Source organism: Leptodactylus fuscus, chromosome 1 (genome assembly GCF_031893055.1).
Source record: "Leptodactylus fuscus isolate aLepFus1 chromosome 1, aLepFus1.hap2, whole genome shotgun sequence".
Classification (NCBI taxonomy): domain Eukaryota; kingdom Metazoa; phylum Chordata; class Amphibia; order Anura; family Leptodactylidae; genus Leptodactylus; species Leptodactylus fuscus.
In genome coordinates this window covers 234,373,279-234,390,727 of record NC_134265.1, presented here as the reverse complement: position 1 = coordinate 234,390,727, position 17,449 = coordinate 234,373,279, and the positions used below count along the sequence as shown (strand labels likewise).

At 43.9% G+C, this 17,449-nt stretch overlaps 1 protein-coding gene across 1 annotated transcript in view; it reads right to left on the bottom strand.

Moving 5' to 3' along the window:
* Positions 1-14,437: 14,437 nt before the first annotated feature.
* The window catches only part of LOC142216459 (tyrosine-protein phosphatase non-receptor type 9-like), a 49,204-nt gene continuing 46,192 nt past the window's right edge, over positions 14,438-17,449 (bottom strand). The window contains exons 12-13 of the mRNA XM_075284291.1: positions 17,187-17,394; positions 14,438-14,958 (exon numbers count right to left, since the gene is read on the bottom strand). Coding sequence (XP_075140392.1) covers positions 14,735-14,958; positions 17,187-17,394 — 432 coding nt within the window. The 3' untranslated portion in view covers positions 14,438-14,734. The remainder of the gene's footprint in view (positions 14,959-17,186; positions 17,395-17,449) is intronic.

Here is a 17,449-nt window from a genome sequence, read left to right as displayed (position 1 = left end):
AACTTTAGAGGAATCATATTGACCTCAGGGGTGCTTCCCAAACTTCATGTGCAGCAGATGCTTCAAAGTGAAATTTAAAAAAAAACAAAACAAAACCCACTAAACATTTCAGTGTCCACTTTTCATTAACAGTCCTAAAACCTTTAAGCAGGTTATGCTGGGTACAGAAATGTCATATGTGGGCATAAACTGCCCACATAAGGGAAGGAGCACTGCACTTTATCTCTTGGAGTATATATTTAGAGCAGTGGTTCTTAACCTTGTTTGAGGTCCCGAACCCACCAGTTTCATATGCACATTCACCGAACCCTTCTTTAGTGATAAATCAATTATGATTTTTTTTTTTTTTTTTCCAAATTCAAGACATACAGTGGGGCAAAAAAGTATTTAGTCAGTCACCAATAGTGCAAGTTCCACCACTTAAAAAGATGAGAGGCGTCTGTAATTTACATCATAGGTAGACCTCAACTGAGAGACAAAATGAGAAAACAAATCCAGAAAATCACATTGTCTGATTTTGTAAGAATTTATTTGCAAATTATGGTGGAAAATAAGTATTTGGTCAGTAACAAAATTTCATCTCAATAGTTCGTTATATATCCTTTGTTGGCAATGACAGAGGTCAAACGTTTTCTGTAAGTCTTCACAAGGTTGGCACACACTGTTGTTGGTATGTTGGCCCATTCCTCCATGCAGATCTCCTCTAGAGCAGGGATGTTTTGGGGCTGTCGCTTGGCAACACGGACTTTCAACTCCCTCTAAAGGTTTTCTATAGGGTTGAGATCTGGAGACTGGCTAGGCCACTCCAGGAGCTTGAAAAGCTTCTTACAAAGCCACTCCTTCGTTGCCCTGGCGGTGTGCTTTGGATCATTGTCATGTTGAAAGACCCAGCCACGTTTCATCTTCAATGCCCTTGGTGATGGAAGGAGGTTTGCACTCAAAATCTCACGATACATGGCCCCATTCATTCTTTCATGTACCCGGATCAGTCGTCCTGGCCCCTTTGCAGAGAAACAGCCCCAAAGCATGATGTTTCCACCCCTATGCTTTACAGTAGGTATGGTGTTTGATGGATGCAACTCAGTATTCTTTTTCCTCCAAACACGAAAAGTTGTGTTTCTACCAAACAGTTCCAGTTTGGTTTCATCAGACCATAGGACATTCTCCCAATACTCTTCTGGATCATCCAAATGCTCTCTAGCAAACTTCAGACGGGCCCGGACATGTACTGGCTTAAGCAGTGGGACACGTCTGGCACTGCAGGATCTGAGTCCCTGGCGGCGTAGTGTGTTACTGATGGTAGGCTTTGTTACATTGGTCCCAGCTCTCTGCAGTTCATTCACTAGGTCCCCCCGCATGGTTCTGGGATTTTTGCTCACCGTTCTTGTGATCATTTTGACCCCACGGGGTGAGATTTTGCGTGGAGCCCCAGATCGAGGGAGATTCAGTGGTCTTGTATGTCTTCCATTTTCTAATTATTTGCTCCCACAGTTGATTTCTTCAATCCAAGCTGCTTGTCTATTGCAGATTCAGTCTTCCCAGCCTGGTGCAGGGCTACAATTTTGTTTCTGGTGTCCTTTGACAGACTCCAAACTCCACTATGGTGAAGACCAAAGAGCTGACTGTTTGAGGGTGTGCACAGGTGTCTTTTTTTTACTGATAAGTTTAAACAGGTGCCATTACTACAGGTAATGAGTGAAGGAAAGAGGAGACTCTTAAAGAAGACATTACAGGTCTGTGAGAGCCAGAAATCTTGATTGTTTGTAGGTGACCAAATACTTATTTTCCACCATAATTTGCAAATAAATTCTTACAAAATCAGACAATGTGATTTTCTGGATTTGTTTTCTCATTTTGTCTCTCATAGTTGAGGTCTACCTATGATGTAAATTACAGACGCCTCTCATCTTTTTAAGTGGTGGAACTTGCACTATTGGTGACTGACTATGTTGACAATATTACCGTACATTCCCTTGACTCTCTTTGGAGAATACTCAATTTCTAGTTGCTCTATTTGCTCCAGAGAATCTGAATGATAATACAAAAACTTTTTCTCCACTCATGGTTAGTTGGAGCCATTTATTGTCAAACTTCAGTGGTTTCTCTTTTTAAATCTTAATGACTTCCAAAAACATAAAGAAAAGACCAAGTGGATTATTATTAAAGTAATCCTTAAGGTTTGGTATGGCTGCCACATGACCCCATGATCAGACAAGATAATGATATCACCAATGTAGCTGCCATACCGAACAATGAATGGAACAGAAGGGTTACAATCTTAAATATATATAAAAAAAACTCCTACAATTTAACTAACGCGCAAGCAATAAAATACTTATTTACTTCAAATTATTTCAAATTTAACTTTTTTTTTTGTGGGTACTAAAGCTTTATCCCTTTCAAGTATCAGATATCGCATCAGTGCCCATAACAACCACTGTCAAGAATTTGCTCTAAGAAGGGGGTAGGGGGCCCCAGACAAAAGTTTACACCCGGGCCCCCAAGACTTTAGCCAATGGCGACTGCCCTGGGCTCACCCAGGCGTTGTCATTAATATATCTTTTAACTAGATTGGTGTCTGCAGACCACCGATCCTAGTTAAAATGTTTCCAGCAGCTTGCCATCTTGATACACAGACGTCTTGTGCTTGGACGTAAAGGAGGCAGCAGCTCCGTTCATCGGGATCACAGGTAGGGGAGTATAACTTAATTTTTTTTTTTTTTTTTTTTTTTTTTAAGCTTCGTTTTGGGTATATTAATAGTATAAGTGGTTGTTTGGAGGGGGAAATTATAAGTATAAGGGAGGGGGCATTATGGACATAAGGGGAGGTCATTTATATAAAGTGGTTAGGGGGCATTATGAAAACAAGGGGGAAGTTATTTAGAGTATATTAGGAGGCATTATGAACATAAGTTGGTGGTCATTAGAGGTGCAATATTTATGTGAGGAGGAATCGGGGCATACTGTGAGGGGTCAATTTAATGAGGGTGGCACTTGGGCTTTGTTAAGACTAAGGCCTCACGTAGCAAACTGCAACAAAATAGCGCTGCAGGAAAAAACCGCAGCAGCAACGCATTGTGTTTTTTCCCACAGTGCTTTTCACTTTCTACTTCCGATGTTTTCATAAGTATACTTGACATGCTGCAATTTCCAAAACCCAACGGTTTTGGAAATCGCAACGTGTCCACTGCACAGATTTTTCCACAATGTGTGGATGGGTTTTAAAATGTTGGGTTTTCCTGTAGTGTTTTCGCCACGTGAGGCCCCATCCCCACGTTGCGGTAAAATAAGATACACGCTGTAATTCTGGAAATGGCAGCATATCTACGGATTTAGATATAACTGAAGCAGAAAGTACGCAGAGGTAAGCGTTCCAAAGTTTCTGTGCAAAACGTTGTAGGAAGAAACCTGATGTGTCACGGCCACAGTTTTTCCCGCAGCACTTTTTTTTTTTTTTTTTTTTTGCTGCAGGATGTCATGTGGGGCCTTAGGCTTAAGCAGTTTTCCAGCTCATTTTTATTGATGATCTATCTTCAGAATAAATCATCAATAAAAGATAAGTGACCCACTGATCAGTTGTATGAAGGGGCTATGGTGCCTGTTTACCATGTGACCATGTGATGTAGTTACAGCATTGTCACATAGACATGTATAGGACGAGGCTGTACTTACATTACATGGCCGCTATGAGATGTATGACACTATGTAAACAGAGAAGGGGTCACGGCGCTTACAGAGGTACAGTCCAATCAAACAGCTGATTCTTCCCTCATTCTCCTTGAAAACAGTTAGTGCAGGACGCTAAAAAAAAAAAAAAAAGTGTCATGCTGGATCTTACTACAGATTCTGCAGCTGATTTGGAGGCCGTGGCTTGAGACTTACCAATGATTATACCCATTTATTTTGGCCTAATCAGCGGTAGAAAGCCACAAGCGCCTGCTGATGCTCTGTATCCACCACCGTGAGGCGGGGGCAGAAAATAAAGAGGTATCCAGGGCAGATGTCTGTCTAAAATTCCTCTTTACTTTCTAATGTCTGAACAGTTTTTATCTACTTGTCTGAAATGGACTGTATTACACTCCACTCCAGTAGGTTCGCCTCAGCAAAAAAACAAAAACACACACCCAATTGTGGTTGTTTTGCTGCAATGTGCATGGGTTGCTCCAAAAGGGGCCCACTGAGGCTCTGTTGGCCAAAGGCTCACACAGACCTGAGCCGGCCCTGGTCCTAATGGTCTGAACCTTCGGAATGAGTTGATTTTAAATCGTTACTTTTTCTATAGTTCTATTTTAATTTGTTAATTACCTTCTCTATGGTACTGCTGGGGACCAAGAGTAGAATACCGTAGATGATGTACACATCCTGTGTTGCCTGAACAGGTCCGGATGTCGCATCTATAAGTATAATATAATTACGGATTGGATCCTGGGCAGGAGGCTTTTCTCTTTGTTCCAGGGATCTTCCTGGTGATATAGGAGGGGTGGAATTGAGGAATGATTTGCTAAAGTTTTATTTTGAGAGAATACTGCTGCAGTGGGCTGGAGGAGGAAAGGGGGAAGATAGGGAGGGGAACAATGTTGCTACCAGTGATGCTGTGCTGTGGTGTCTTGACACTTGCCTAGGTATTTTGTGTCATTTCTAGAGAGGTATTTTCCTGCTGGATGGTTATTTTCATTTTATTTTGAGGGTTGTTGCTATGACATATTACATTGTGTCTGGAAAGCTATCTAATTGTAACCAGATATATTCCAAATAAACTAATATTCTATTTTACATCCTATCACTATCAGAACCGGTGTGTTGCCATGCTTCTGAAAAGCTTGTCAGCAGGCATTATTGAGTCAGACTGTACTCCACTATTGTCCTGTATGGGGAAAATCTCAGTAAGCAGAAAGAAGTATCACTAACAGAAACTATTTTGTTTACAGGTGATGCTGCCACCTACTGGCTATACTAGTTAAATAGCTAGAATATCATTCTTCATATAAAAGTGTGTGTGTGTGTGTGTGTTTGTGTGTGTGTGTGTGTGTTTGTGTGTGTGTGTGTGTTTGTGTGTGTGTGTGTGTGTTTTGCAATCTCTTCCTAATGGTATATGTGCAGCTGTCTGATGTCCACACAATTCATGCTGCTCTGCACTGGTCAGGTGTAATCCCAGATCTATGCTCCTCTAACTTCATGTATGAAAACTAATGCTCACAAGTAATGGGGTTGATGTCAGTAGCAACCTAATTCATCTCCCCCCCCCCCCCCCCCACACACACATCCTTTTCCTCAAACCCAAAATGAAAGATATAATCTGACTGATTGTGATGACTAACATCTTCAATTGTAGTGGGAACCTTGTATATGATATCTTGAGGATAAGGCCTTAAAGGGGATGTCTAGGATAAAGTGATATTTAAACTACATGCCCCCTCCTTCAACTTTCTCATTGACCTTTATTATGAAATATGGTTGATTTTTATCTTCAACCTATAGGTCACGTGACTGTTTTAGGGTGTGTTTTTTTAAAATTTCTGCTGACCCTCCCCCAGCCCCATTATACTTACTTTTTCTTTCTGGCAAATCTAGACTCTGGCTTTCACTGCCAATTGTGCCAATTACAGAGCAGATCTGGACCCTGGATGTCACCACGGGAGGCCACCCACACATGTACAATAGAGTGAGCAGCTGTCACACTTCACAAAGAGGAGGTGCTGGCCACCAATATACGAGTTAACATTGGCCTGCCCTCAGCGCCACACCACCCATGAGGCGACCTGAAGCGACCGCTTCAGGCGGCGCTATGCCAGGGCCTTGGGAGGGCGGCATTTTTGCTGACCTAAGCCAGTCCAGGACAAGCTGTCCTGGACTGGCTTAGCGTCACCGTGTCTGCAGCCCAACACGGGAAGCAAGCGGTGTATTGGGGCGGCCCTGCTGGACGCTGCGGTGCTCCAGCGGCCGCCCCTCAAACTCAGGCAGAGAGCAGGTCCTCTCTCTGCCTGCGAACGCCGCTCGCTCTGCTAGGCCCCCGCCTCTTTCCGCCCCTTCTGCTTGGCACCACCCCTTTCTTGCGACCCCGCCCCCTCAGCTCTGCCCCTCCTCCAGAGGGAGGCGCGGCTTTCTGACACCGCTTCAGGTGGCAGAAAGCCCAGGTTCACCCCTGCCTGCCCTTCTGTGTGCCAGCCACCCGCTTTACTGCACATGCATGGGTGGCTGGCACACATCACAAAAAGGAGGTATAGGCAGGCACCTCTATAGAGCAATGTAGCTCAGTATAATATGGTCTGTGCATGTGCAATCCATATTCGCTGTCGCCATACCAGCAGCACAATATAGGGGAGTATTTCTGCCTCTGTGTGCTGGTAGGACAGGTGGAATTTTTAACCAGCAACTACTGAATATGCATAACTAAGAGGGCACAGAGACCTCCCCCGTGTGTTTTTTTTTTTTTTTTTTCTGTCCTGTGATAGTGGGACAGGTGGTGAAGGCCTCCTGTATGGTTTGGAAGAAGAAGTTGTCTGTAAACCTTCGTCTTCTTTTCCTTCTTTCTGAGAGAAAGATTTAGGTCTATATTGCAGTCTTTTGTCTTACCTTACTACTAACATTTTTCACCTGTTGCAGCTCATTGCCCAGCAGTAAGGTAGGCTGAGTCCTGTCAGCCCCCTGCGACTCTCCGTTTGAGCCCCTAGAAGAGGTTGATTTGAAGTTTTTGTACTATAATGCAGGATTATGTAGATAATCTGTTTTCCCTTAGCCCCAACAGCAGCACAAGATGGGGTGTTCCTGCCCCTGTGTACTGTTAGGACAGGTGGAACTTTTAATAGGCTAACAGGTTTTTAACCCTCCCATAAAAGGTCCAGGAGACCTCCCCCTCCCTGCGTTAGTCACCAAGTACTATATAATCCGATATAATCCGGGGGGGGTTGAGCCAGAGCGGGCGCCTGGCGGCAGTTGTTAAAGAATGTAGACTCTGTCAGATAGTCTACCATCAGATTGATCCCCTTCATGGCCGTGAGAAGGTCATCTCGGTGTACACCCAAGTCGATGTCTCTTTCCAGTGTAGAGATGTCCTCACGGAGCTTACCCACTACCTCACTGGCTGCTATGCCCACCGAGACCTGGGCTGAAGAGGAAGCATATGCGCGCCTAAGGGAGGCTTCTGACCTTCGGTCCATGACATCCTGCAAGTTGGAGCCATCGTCTGCCGGAACGGCAGTACGCTTTGACAGCCTTGAGACCGCCATATCGACCCTGGGTGGAGGACCCCAGAGCTTGTCTTGAGCCTCAGCCAGAGGAAAAAGCGCCCTGAAGCGCCTGGAGGCATTAAACGGATGCTCCGGGAATCTCCATTCCGCTTCTATCCTTCCGGCCATCTCAGTGTCAACCTGGAAGGACTTAGGGGGTCCCACCTGGGTGTCTGCTGCTGACCCCTTGGTACCCCTTGTGTGAACGAGTTTCAGCAGTTTCGCCATTTTCTCCACTGGAAAAACCGGCTTGCTTGGTTCCAAGGCATCCCCTTCCGAGGAACCCTCCTCTATAATCTGTAGAGATTCCACAGCAGGTAGGGCAGATGAGGAGGAGTCTAGACGCGGTCTCTTAGCTAACTGTGCGAAGGAAGACTCCATCCTCTTCATGGATTCTTCCACGAATTCCTTGACCCAGTCCACGACATCGTGGACCGAAATCTCTCCAGTCGGGGTTCCCCGACACCCGCGGCACGCCTGGTAGGCGTAACCGTCCGCGAGGGGTGTCTCACAACTAATGCAAGCCAGGTGACGGCGCTTGCTAGCAGTCTTCCTTCTTGGATTCTCCGTAATGGAGGAGGAGGAAGACATCTGGGAAAGAAAACACACTCTAAGTTATATCTCTTACCTCTTCCTTCCCCTGGGCCCAGCAGAGACAATACATCACCTTAAAGCAGGGTTTTGAAGCCTTAACAAGGATTCTGCTCACTGTCCTGGAAGACCAGTACCAGCAACCTGAGAGCTATCTGTCAGGTAACGTGCTGGGGCCAACACCAGGTTTAAATAACCACAGGGGAGGAGAGGGAGGGGAGGAGGGGGGGGTATGGGTTGGAGGCGGCACTCCTTAGCTCCGCCCCCCTACCCTAGGAGGGAAACCATTGGTGCCAGGGTCCCCCCCCTCTCGCTCCCTCTAAAAAGAATAATGCTTCCCTCGGCATAATCACTTGCCGAGGGAAGGTAGTATCGCGCATGCGCAGGCCGGTTCTCTCGCGCATGCGCGTCAAGAACCTCACGCACGCGCGGACAGAGACCAACCACGACGCGCGCTAGGGCCCTGCAGCCCCGTAAGCCTGCGCACACAGGGACGTGCGGCAGCGTCCGGAGCCGCAGCGTGCAACAGCTATCTACGCGGCCGGCTCCCGGAGTGCCGGAGGGGAGCATTCCGCCGTACTCCAGCGATGTCTGGAATCAGGAGCCACACGCCACCTGACTTCGCCTATAGGGACCTGTAGCCGGCCGACCTCACCAACCCCAGTAAGGACTAGGGAAGTAGAGGTCAGCTAAACTCTGTAAGAAATGTAAAGGGGAGAGGAGACCTCTCCCTCCACCTGTCCTGGTAACAGGACAGAAAAAAACGCAGGGAGGGGGAAGTCTCCTGGACCTTTTATGGGAGGGTTAAAAACCTGTTAGCCTATTAAAAGTTCCACCTGTCCTAACAGTACACAGGGGCAGGAACACCTCATCTTGTGCTGCTGTTGGGCGTAGGGGGAAAACAACTTTTGGCCATCACTTCAGCCAAAAGGGTAGGAGTGCTTCAGGCTCTATCTTCGGAAGAGCCTTACATCTTCTTCGAGGACAGAGTACAGTTACACTTTCTTCCAGAATTTAGGTCAAGGTGCCTTCAGTGTTGAACTTAAATCAGCTGATTTCGTTGCCAGTCAGAAAATCTTCTGATAAATCTGGCAGGAAGGTTCAGAGCCCTAAAAGCCTCTAAATCCTCCATCTCTCGGTAGGTTAGAGAAGCCATAAATGTGGCATTTTCTACACAAGGATTATCTCCTCCAGCTTGCCTTAGAGCGCATTCTGCAAGAGCAGTCTCGACTTCATGGGCAGAGAGAAAGGCGGCGTCTTTGGAACAAATCTGCACTGCAGGCTTCATGGTCCTTAGATCATACATTTGTGAAGCACTATAGACTGAGCTCACGTGCTTCGGACACTACTGCCTTCGGGCGGTCGGTCTTGGGCTCTGTAAGTCGAGGAAACCCTCCCTAAGGGGATTACTTGTCATCTCCCCGTATTGTGCTGCTAGTATGACGACAGGGAATCGTTGATTATGTAGATAATCTGTTTTCCCTTAGTCATAACAGCAGCACAAGGCTTCTCTCCCTATTTTTGACTATTATTGTACTTTTGTAATAACACGTGGGTGGGAGGTCTCTGTGCCCTCTTATAGGGCCTAGTCATGCATATTCATTAGTTGCTGATTAAAAATTCCACCTGTCCTACCAGCACACAGGGGCAGAAATACCCCCCATATTGTGCTGCTGTTTTGACTAAGGGAAAACAGATTATCTACATAATCAACTATTATACTGTGCAGGGGCCACTGTGGAGCATATTATAATGTGGATAGAACATGTGGAGCAAAATTCCTGCTGGCAGCCAAGTGTGCTGTGTCTGTATTACAGCTCGTTCACTATAATCTTGCCCATACATGCTCCATGGCAGTATCATTCACCATACGGTACTGTTCATGAACCAGCCATGGAACTATTGAGGACTGCACATTACTATGACTATGACTATATTGGGAACATACTCAGGATAATCAGCACATATGTAAGGGTTCAGTAAAGAAGTCATGGTTTAGGCTATCAGCAGGAAGCTATTAGGTAGCCCCTAAAACAACCTCCCCTGATGGGCACTAGGCCCTTCAATTCGACACTACATATCTGAGAAAGAGGGAGACATTTCTAACAATTGTTAATTTCATTATTTTCCTGAAGCTTTCTCTGTGCTACTGTAATACTGATATATGGAGGTGATTGATTACAATATTGCAGCCAAAGGAGAAGATGGCTGCTGAGGGTGTGGTTAGCGGGTTGGCTAGGAAACATGGCGGGGGAGTGAGTCAGCTCTGAATGCAGTCCAAGGAATCATGGGAGTTGTAGGAAAGGCACAGAACAGGAAAATGCAAATGAAAACAAATACAGAGGATGCCATGAGCCCCCAGAGAATCCAGATATCACTCAAAACACCTCCCAACCATCCCAGATTTATTGGGAAATTAATCTAGCCCCCAGTTTAATGTCACCCTCCAACTACCCACACAGTTTAATGTACCCTACTAGTTTGTTCTCACAGGGAGAGGGATATTATACTGTGGGGCAACTGAAAGTGACCATTATAATGTGGGGGCATATAATGTTATAGTGACTGTAGGAGAAATATACTGTGTGGGGCACAAAGAAATGCATGGGAATGGGCACAAGCCACATAGAAGTGAGTGGAGCTAAATTTGCCTCCATGTTGGGAGGTATACCATACATTTGGGTACACTAATTTATTAATAGCACTAACAGACCTTCTTTCAGAAATTATTATTTTTTTCTCTCCCGGAAAACTTTTTCTGATGGTGACATTTTGCTTTTGACTCCCTTCCCTCCAAACCCCATAACTTTTTTTATTTTGCTGTTCACAGAGCCATATGAAGGGTTAATGTTTATGTATCAGAGAATGAGGGCTTTTCCTGGGATACATCAGTCTCGGGAAATGTGCACACCACCATTGACATGTGGAGTAGCAATTATGGGCAAGGACAATACATAGTTCTTACAGCCCACTGGGCCAATGTTTTGAGCAGCGTCCACAGTCCAGAAATGCAACAAGGCCAGATGCTAGTTGCACCGCGCTTGCGCAGGCCCAGTTGCAACACCATGCAGGGCCCATCAACCTCTTCTGGATTCTTATCTCTGGACAGTTTCCTGCCACCATCTTTACTAGGGCAATGTATTGCTTCCACCACTCCTCCTCCTCCCCTCCTTGTTCTATGGGTGTAAGGTGAAATGATGCCTTGCAGTTATACAATTAATGAGCCTGGAGTAGCAGAGTCACATAGGATGCCTCCTTGCCAACTACAACTGGGCAGCATTACCAGAGACAATAATAACATTGTCTGTGTATGGCGCATGTGTCGAATGTGGTGGTGGTTTATTAAAATGTACAGTGGTACCAGAGATAATCCTCATGGTCAGAAAAGTCTACACATTTCAGCCATTCTCCTGTTGCAAAAAATCATCCTGCTTAATTTGCAGTGACAAAAGGGCCTTGCCTTTCCACTACTTTAAGCATGGTGTCTATACGAGCAGCAGAAGGTGATGAATGATTACTGCATACAGCAGACCACAGGGACAATGTGTTGTTTCAGGAGCCGTCTTCTCCATCCTCCTCTAATGACAACTCTCCTTTGGATGCAGAGGGGGGCCCATGATGTTACAGGCATGGTCAGGGTAGGAGGCTGACTATTATTGCTTTCAAAATAATAATGATAACGGCAGACCCCTGGCTCCATGCGCATTCTGGCAAGCATGGCATGCTGTATGCTCTACCACTTACACAGCAACAAGGGCATTGTAGCATTGTAGTAGAAGAGTATTGGATGGCAATACTCTTAGATCAGGGGTCGGTGCCAAGAGTGGCACACTGCTCTGGCATGGCAGCTTGAGTTTCATTCGGACCAAACACGGCTGAAATGAAACTGCTATTATACTCTGGGGGTCTCTTGAAACCAAAGAGTATAATAAACAGAGGCCCAGGAGATGTAATCAAACATAAAAGACAATTCACTCCAGAGCAAGTCCCCATTCTCTTCTGTGCTTCTGCTGGACGTCAGAGACTGCTGATAGGGACTCTGTGGTTACGTTGATGTGACCCCTGAGCCCCAATCAGCAGTTGCTGAGGAAGAGAGATCGGTGCCATTAGTTTTGGCACTGATCTCTCCCCACTGTCAGAAGGGCATTCCTCATAGCTCAGGTGAACTCTGACAGTACAAGGCTTTGTTACAGTACTGTCAGGGTGAATCGGTTCTGAGGATCACTCTTCTGACAGTGGGAAGAAATCGGTACCTAAACTAACATCACCAACATCTCCTACATCAGGGCACATACCGGGAAAGTCAACACTGCACTTTCATGAGGATATGAAAGGTCCTCTTGAAGCCTGTTTATAATGTGTGTGCGTCCCCACATGTAACCAATACTCTCACCACCACCTAATAGCTAGGTTAGAACTACCTAGATGAGTGGTTCTCAACCTTACTATTACTGCAACCCTTTAATACAGTTCCTCATGTTGCGTAGACTCCCCTTCCTCCATAAAATTATCATACCTGTAATTTTGCTACTGTTATGAACTGTAATGTAAATTTCTGATACTCAGGATGTATTTTCAATTAATATTTTGTTAATTTTTTTTGTAGTTGATTTTACAATACATCATTTTACATTTACCTATTAATTATAATTCATAGCTTAATTTCACCTTCCAGCTGCTGGAGAGGGTCAGTAAACAGTGGGGGCAACTAGAGGGGGACATTAATGTTGCGCTGACGCCAGTTTAATATCCTCCTCCAGTCGTCCCCATCTTAATGCCCCCCTCCAGTTAACCCCAAGTTTAATCTCCCCAAAGTAATAACCTCACGTCTACAGACCCCAAAGCTGGAGCATGCAGGCGCAAAGTGGTGAAGCAGGAGCTGTCCGCTCCTGCTTCACCTCTGTATTCAACTCATCTGCGTCCTCTCTGGACACAGGTGAGTTGAATCCAGGACATACCTCCCACTGACCGGGACACAACCCGGAAACCGGGACGGTTGGGATTGGTATCTCGGCAACCCCTGTGAGATGGTCTTTTAACTGCAAAAGGGGTCAAGATTCACAGGTTGAGAACCGCTGGCCTACATGGTGGACAATTTGTCAAAATGAACATCCTCTAATGATGCCCCCCTCTCAAAGTCTGTCAAATGGGCAAAATATGTGTGTGTATTGCAGAGGCATGACCCTAAAGGAAGGAAGAGGAGTCTTCTAAAATGTGTCAGAAAAGGAACATCCACAATAGCAGTATGTATCATTAGTAACATTATAAAGAACAGGGCTGTTGGAACCTAGCTTCTCTGTACACTGTTATAAATGGGATTATTGTTCAAGCACAGCAGAGGATCTAAAGTAAGGGATCTGATTCTTGACTTTCTCCTCTGTTTCTTAGAGAAGACCCATGAAATAACTTGATTTCTGTTATTTCTCCTAGAAATGTATAGACAGCCAATTAGTGGGAATGGTAAAACCCAGATGTTATATATTTTGTCTATGAGGAATAACAAAAGAACAAAAATGCTCAATAACTTTTGAAAAGAATTATAGACATATTTACTAAAATACACGTCAGGAGAGATGACAGATCAACACTAAAATCTTTACCATTTATGTTACCACAATAACGATGGGGGAAAAAAAAGAAAAGCCATAAAACATTGAAGGCTAAAGAAATATTTAATCTGACATACAAGTTCATCCTAGTAGCTTTCCATGTATTTGCCAGCCTAGTACCAACATGTCCTGTAATCTTAAATATGGCAAGGAAATAAATGCTTTCTAGTTTTGCAATCCCGAAGCATATATAAAACATTTACAATGATTACGTAGGCTTATAAATACAGTAGCTGGATTCACTTTTTAAGCAGCCACTGTCATTAGTCAGTCGTACCAAACTGGAGGGAAAAAAAAGTAATACTGTTAAAAGTACAAAATTAAATTAATTGAAGAAACATTATTGATATTAAAATAATATAACTGTTAAAGAATTCTGTTCTCAAGTACATGGCAGGGACAGCGAGAAGAAAAAAAGAAAAATTCCTTTCCCCCTAATAAACATAGAATTAGAAAGAGGCCCCTGAGAATATAAATGCAGGCATTTGTCTTTTTAATTTGGATAAATTATGACTTTTGTGCTACACATAATACATTAAAAAGGCACATCAATGCAGGCAGTGTAATATTGTACGCAAAACCCTACACTATATGTAGTGTCTGGCAAAAGAGGAAAAAAAATGCTTTTTATAACCATCTTAAATGAACAAACACAAACAAACCAAACATAGCTTAAGGCCTTCGTCTTAACCCTTCCATAGCTGAAAGAATTAAGGGAAATGAGAAAGTTTGCATAACACTTCTAACCAGTAATTTTGCAAGTTGTCTTGACACAACTTTCAGTCTTCGATGCAGATTCATCCAATGGTAGAACTTGTACTCCCATTTAAAGTTAGCTATATACACAACAGTGCCAAAGTGACCAGGCTTGTGGACCTCTACTTGGTGGCACAAGTTGAATGTTACAGACTTTGAAGCAATCTTTCGAGGACACATTACAATTTACATAAAAATCATATAAAGGACTAAACAAATCTACAAGATACTACACACTTTACAAAGGGATCTGTGACACATTGTACAGAATTCTTTCTGAGCAGAACAGCAAAGAAAAAAAAAAAAAAAGTACAGTTTAGTTCAAGTCTAGAAAAATGATGTGCAAGTTACTCCATTGCATTCATGCTACAATAAATTATGACACTTTCCAGTGCATTAATAGCTCAAACCAGCGGTTTACTGAAGGGACCTGCACTTCACTGCATGGCAGTAAGGGGGCAGAGCCTTCCAGCACCACCCAGTTTAGAATGGACCGGCTATGGCCAAGGATACGCCCACAAAACATGTTTTAGTACCATGGAAAGAGAATATTCACTCGCTATCTGTCTCAAATTCAGTGTCAGACCATTCCACAGGAGCAAGGAGGCCTTTTCTTTGTGCGTATTCAATAATTGCCATGTAACAAAAATAATATTGATCCCACGTTTGAATACTGAATGCACGCTGGGTTCTCATTCTCTTCACTGTCTGTAGTACATCCACTGTCCCAATGTTTTCCAGCCTGGATAGACAGATATCCAAAGTACAAAACGTACCTATTTATTACAAGAAAAAGAACAACAATTAGTACAAAGTCATTCTTTAGCTACTCCGTGCACATATATATTTGTAAATAGAGGGTTAACAGACAGACAAACTGCAAAGTAAAATTATATATTGACATTGATCTTTTTTATTTCCAAAAAAATAAATAAAATAAATTGATAATATAGTGATATGTAGTGCTCGCCACATAACAGTATACATACAGGGAGGATTACATCTCATGTATATCATTATCTGGTCTTAAGTTAAAACATACACATTACACTAAGGCTGACTGAAGCTTCTAACTTCAGAGGGGCCAACTAACCATCTAATATGTATTTAATGTTCAGGCAGGTTTGTTTGGCAAAGGAAAAAAAAAAAAAAGATAGTACATGTTCAATTTTAACATGCCCAAAATTAATTCCAAATTCTGATTGAGAAAACATGTATAATCTTCCAAACCAAGCTTGTATACATATGGGTCGTTTGGGAGGAATGGCTGTTCAACTGACGGCTATTCAAGGCGTATGGCCACCTCTACATGTGCACCTACTGCAAAGCATCTCCGCAACATGGCCTTCATAATTGTTAAACCTAAAAATAACACTTACACTGCTCTGCTGCAACAGAGCCATATACTAACCACATCTCCTCCCCCTCCCCCCCATGTAATGTTTCCCCAACTTTCCTAGTCCTCATGTCCTAACCCTCCTCTTTGCTATGGAAGCTTTCTTCTCCCTTCTTAGAGATATATTTCTAACTCTAAAAGGTATGTTCACACAGCGGACAATGGATACCATGTGGCTAGCCGCGACAGAATGCCGATGCAGTGCACCGGCATCCCGTCACGGCATTCCACTCTGGATTAGGCCTGAATAAATGGGCCCAATTGGGAGGGAGTCTCACACCGTGGCAGAGTCCGCCGTGGAATCTGCAGCAAGATAGGGCATGTCGCTTCTTTTTTCCGCTAATAGCTAGCGGAAAAAAAAGCAGCAAGTGACTCCCACTGAAGTCAACGGCAGCAGTTTTTGAGGTGGATTATCTTTCAAAATATGCTGCCAAAAATCTCTGTGTGAACATACCCTAAGTGTTACTTGCCTTCCCCTGGGCTCCAGTGTTGGTCTTAATCCTCCTGAATAACGTCAGGGACACAAAGATGTAAACATGACAACGTCCGTCACGTGACATCTGTCCCTGAAGTCAGTCAGGAGGTCTCAAGAAGACCAGAAGTAGGGCCAGAGCCCAGGTGAGTGTAACAGTTAGGTCATAAGCACCCAGGCCTAATGCAACATATTTTAAAATAGCCACAACCGGTATCAACAAACATCCCTGCTGCGTACACAGTAGGAACATGGCCACATTACTTCCATGTAGGCAAGCAGGAACAATTACTGATTGTTGCTTTTAGAGATGAGAGCAGCTCAGTATCCCCAGATCAGTATGGGGCAGGGAGGAAGAAAGCTGTGCAGTGTCTCTCACTATCATTAAGGCAGTGCCTCCTTCCCTTTTTTCTGAGAGTGGAGAGAGTAAAGGAGAAATGGAGAGAAAAAAATGTATTACATGTATAATAATATGCATATATGTATTATATAGATATGTATTATCTATATCTATATAATACATGTATCTCTATATAACATGGGACCAAACTATATGTACCAAAAATTAAAGGTGTAGGATCATGCTAGATGAAACGATACAGGAGAAATCTGCACATTATTTATGAACAATCTGAGACTGTCACCTCCTATTAGTTCATATTCCATGACTTTCATCACTTCCCCTTATCGATCAGAGAAATCTAATAAAGTATATATTATATTCCAGACAAGTTTATTATGTCTTAGCCCTGTAGAGCAGGTCATGTCATACTAATGTTAAGTGAATGATGCACTCCCTCAACAGGTGGATAATTCACTTTATTCAGCCTCCAGCTTATCATGCGATTGGCAGACTGACCTGGCGACTTACACGCCAGACAGAAGTCAGTTTTTCCAAGTAACTGTAGGAGAGCCTGGATCTTACCGTGTCATAGACTTACACAGAAATCGGGGATAGTCTGCTGATCACATTACCAGCCGGTGAGTGAGTGCATCATTCACTATAAGGCTAAGACATAACACATTTGGCTGTATTGGAGCCCTTGTCCTGCACTTTACAGCTGTACAGATAATCCCATATCTTACAAGAACAGTATATATGACAAGTACTGTGCACGGACTACAGTAATATTCACCTGTTCTCCCAATGCCTGCACTGCAGTGAATCACTATAGGAGGTCCTGCAGGATGCCCAGTCCACTCTGATCCCAATGCTTGAACAGCCATGGCTTGATGTTGCTTTACTTGGGCTCTAAAATCCAACATGGCAGAAGCAGATTTAGGCACACCGAAATCAGGCCAACTCATGTATTGGTAATGGGCAACGCTTCGACTTTCATTGGTCTAGAAAAAAAATGGAGAGAGCATTGGAAAAACAACAAATGATGGAATGAATACC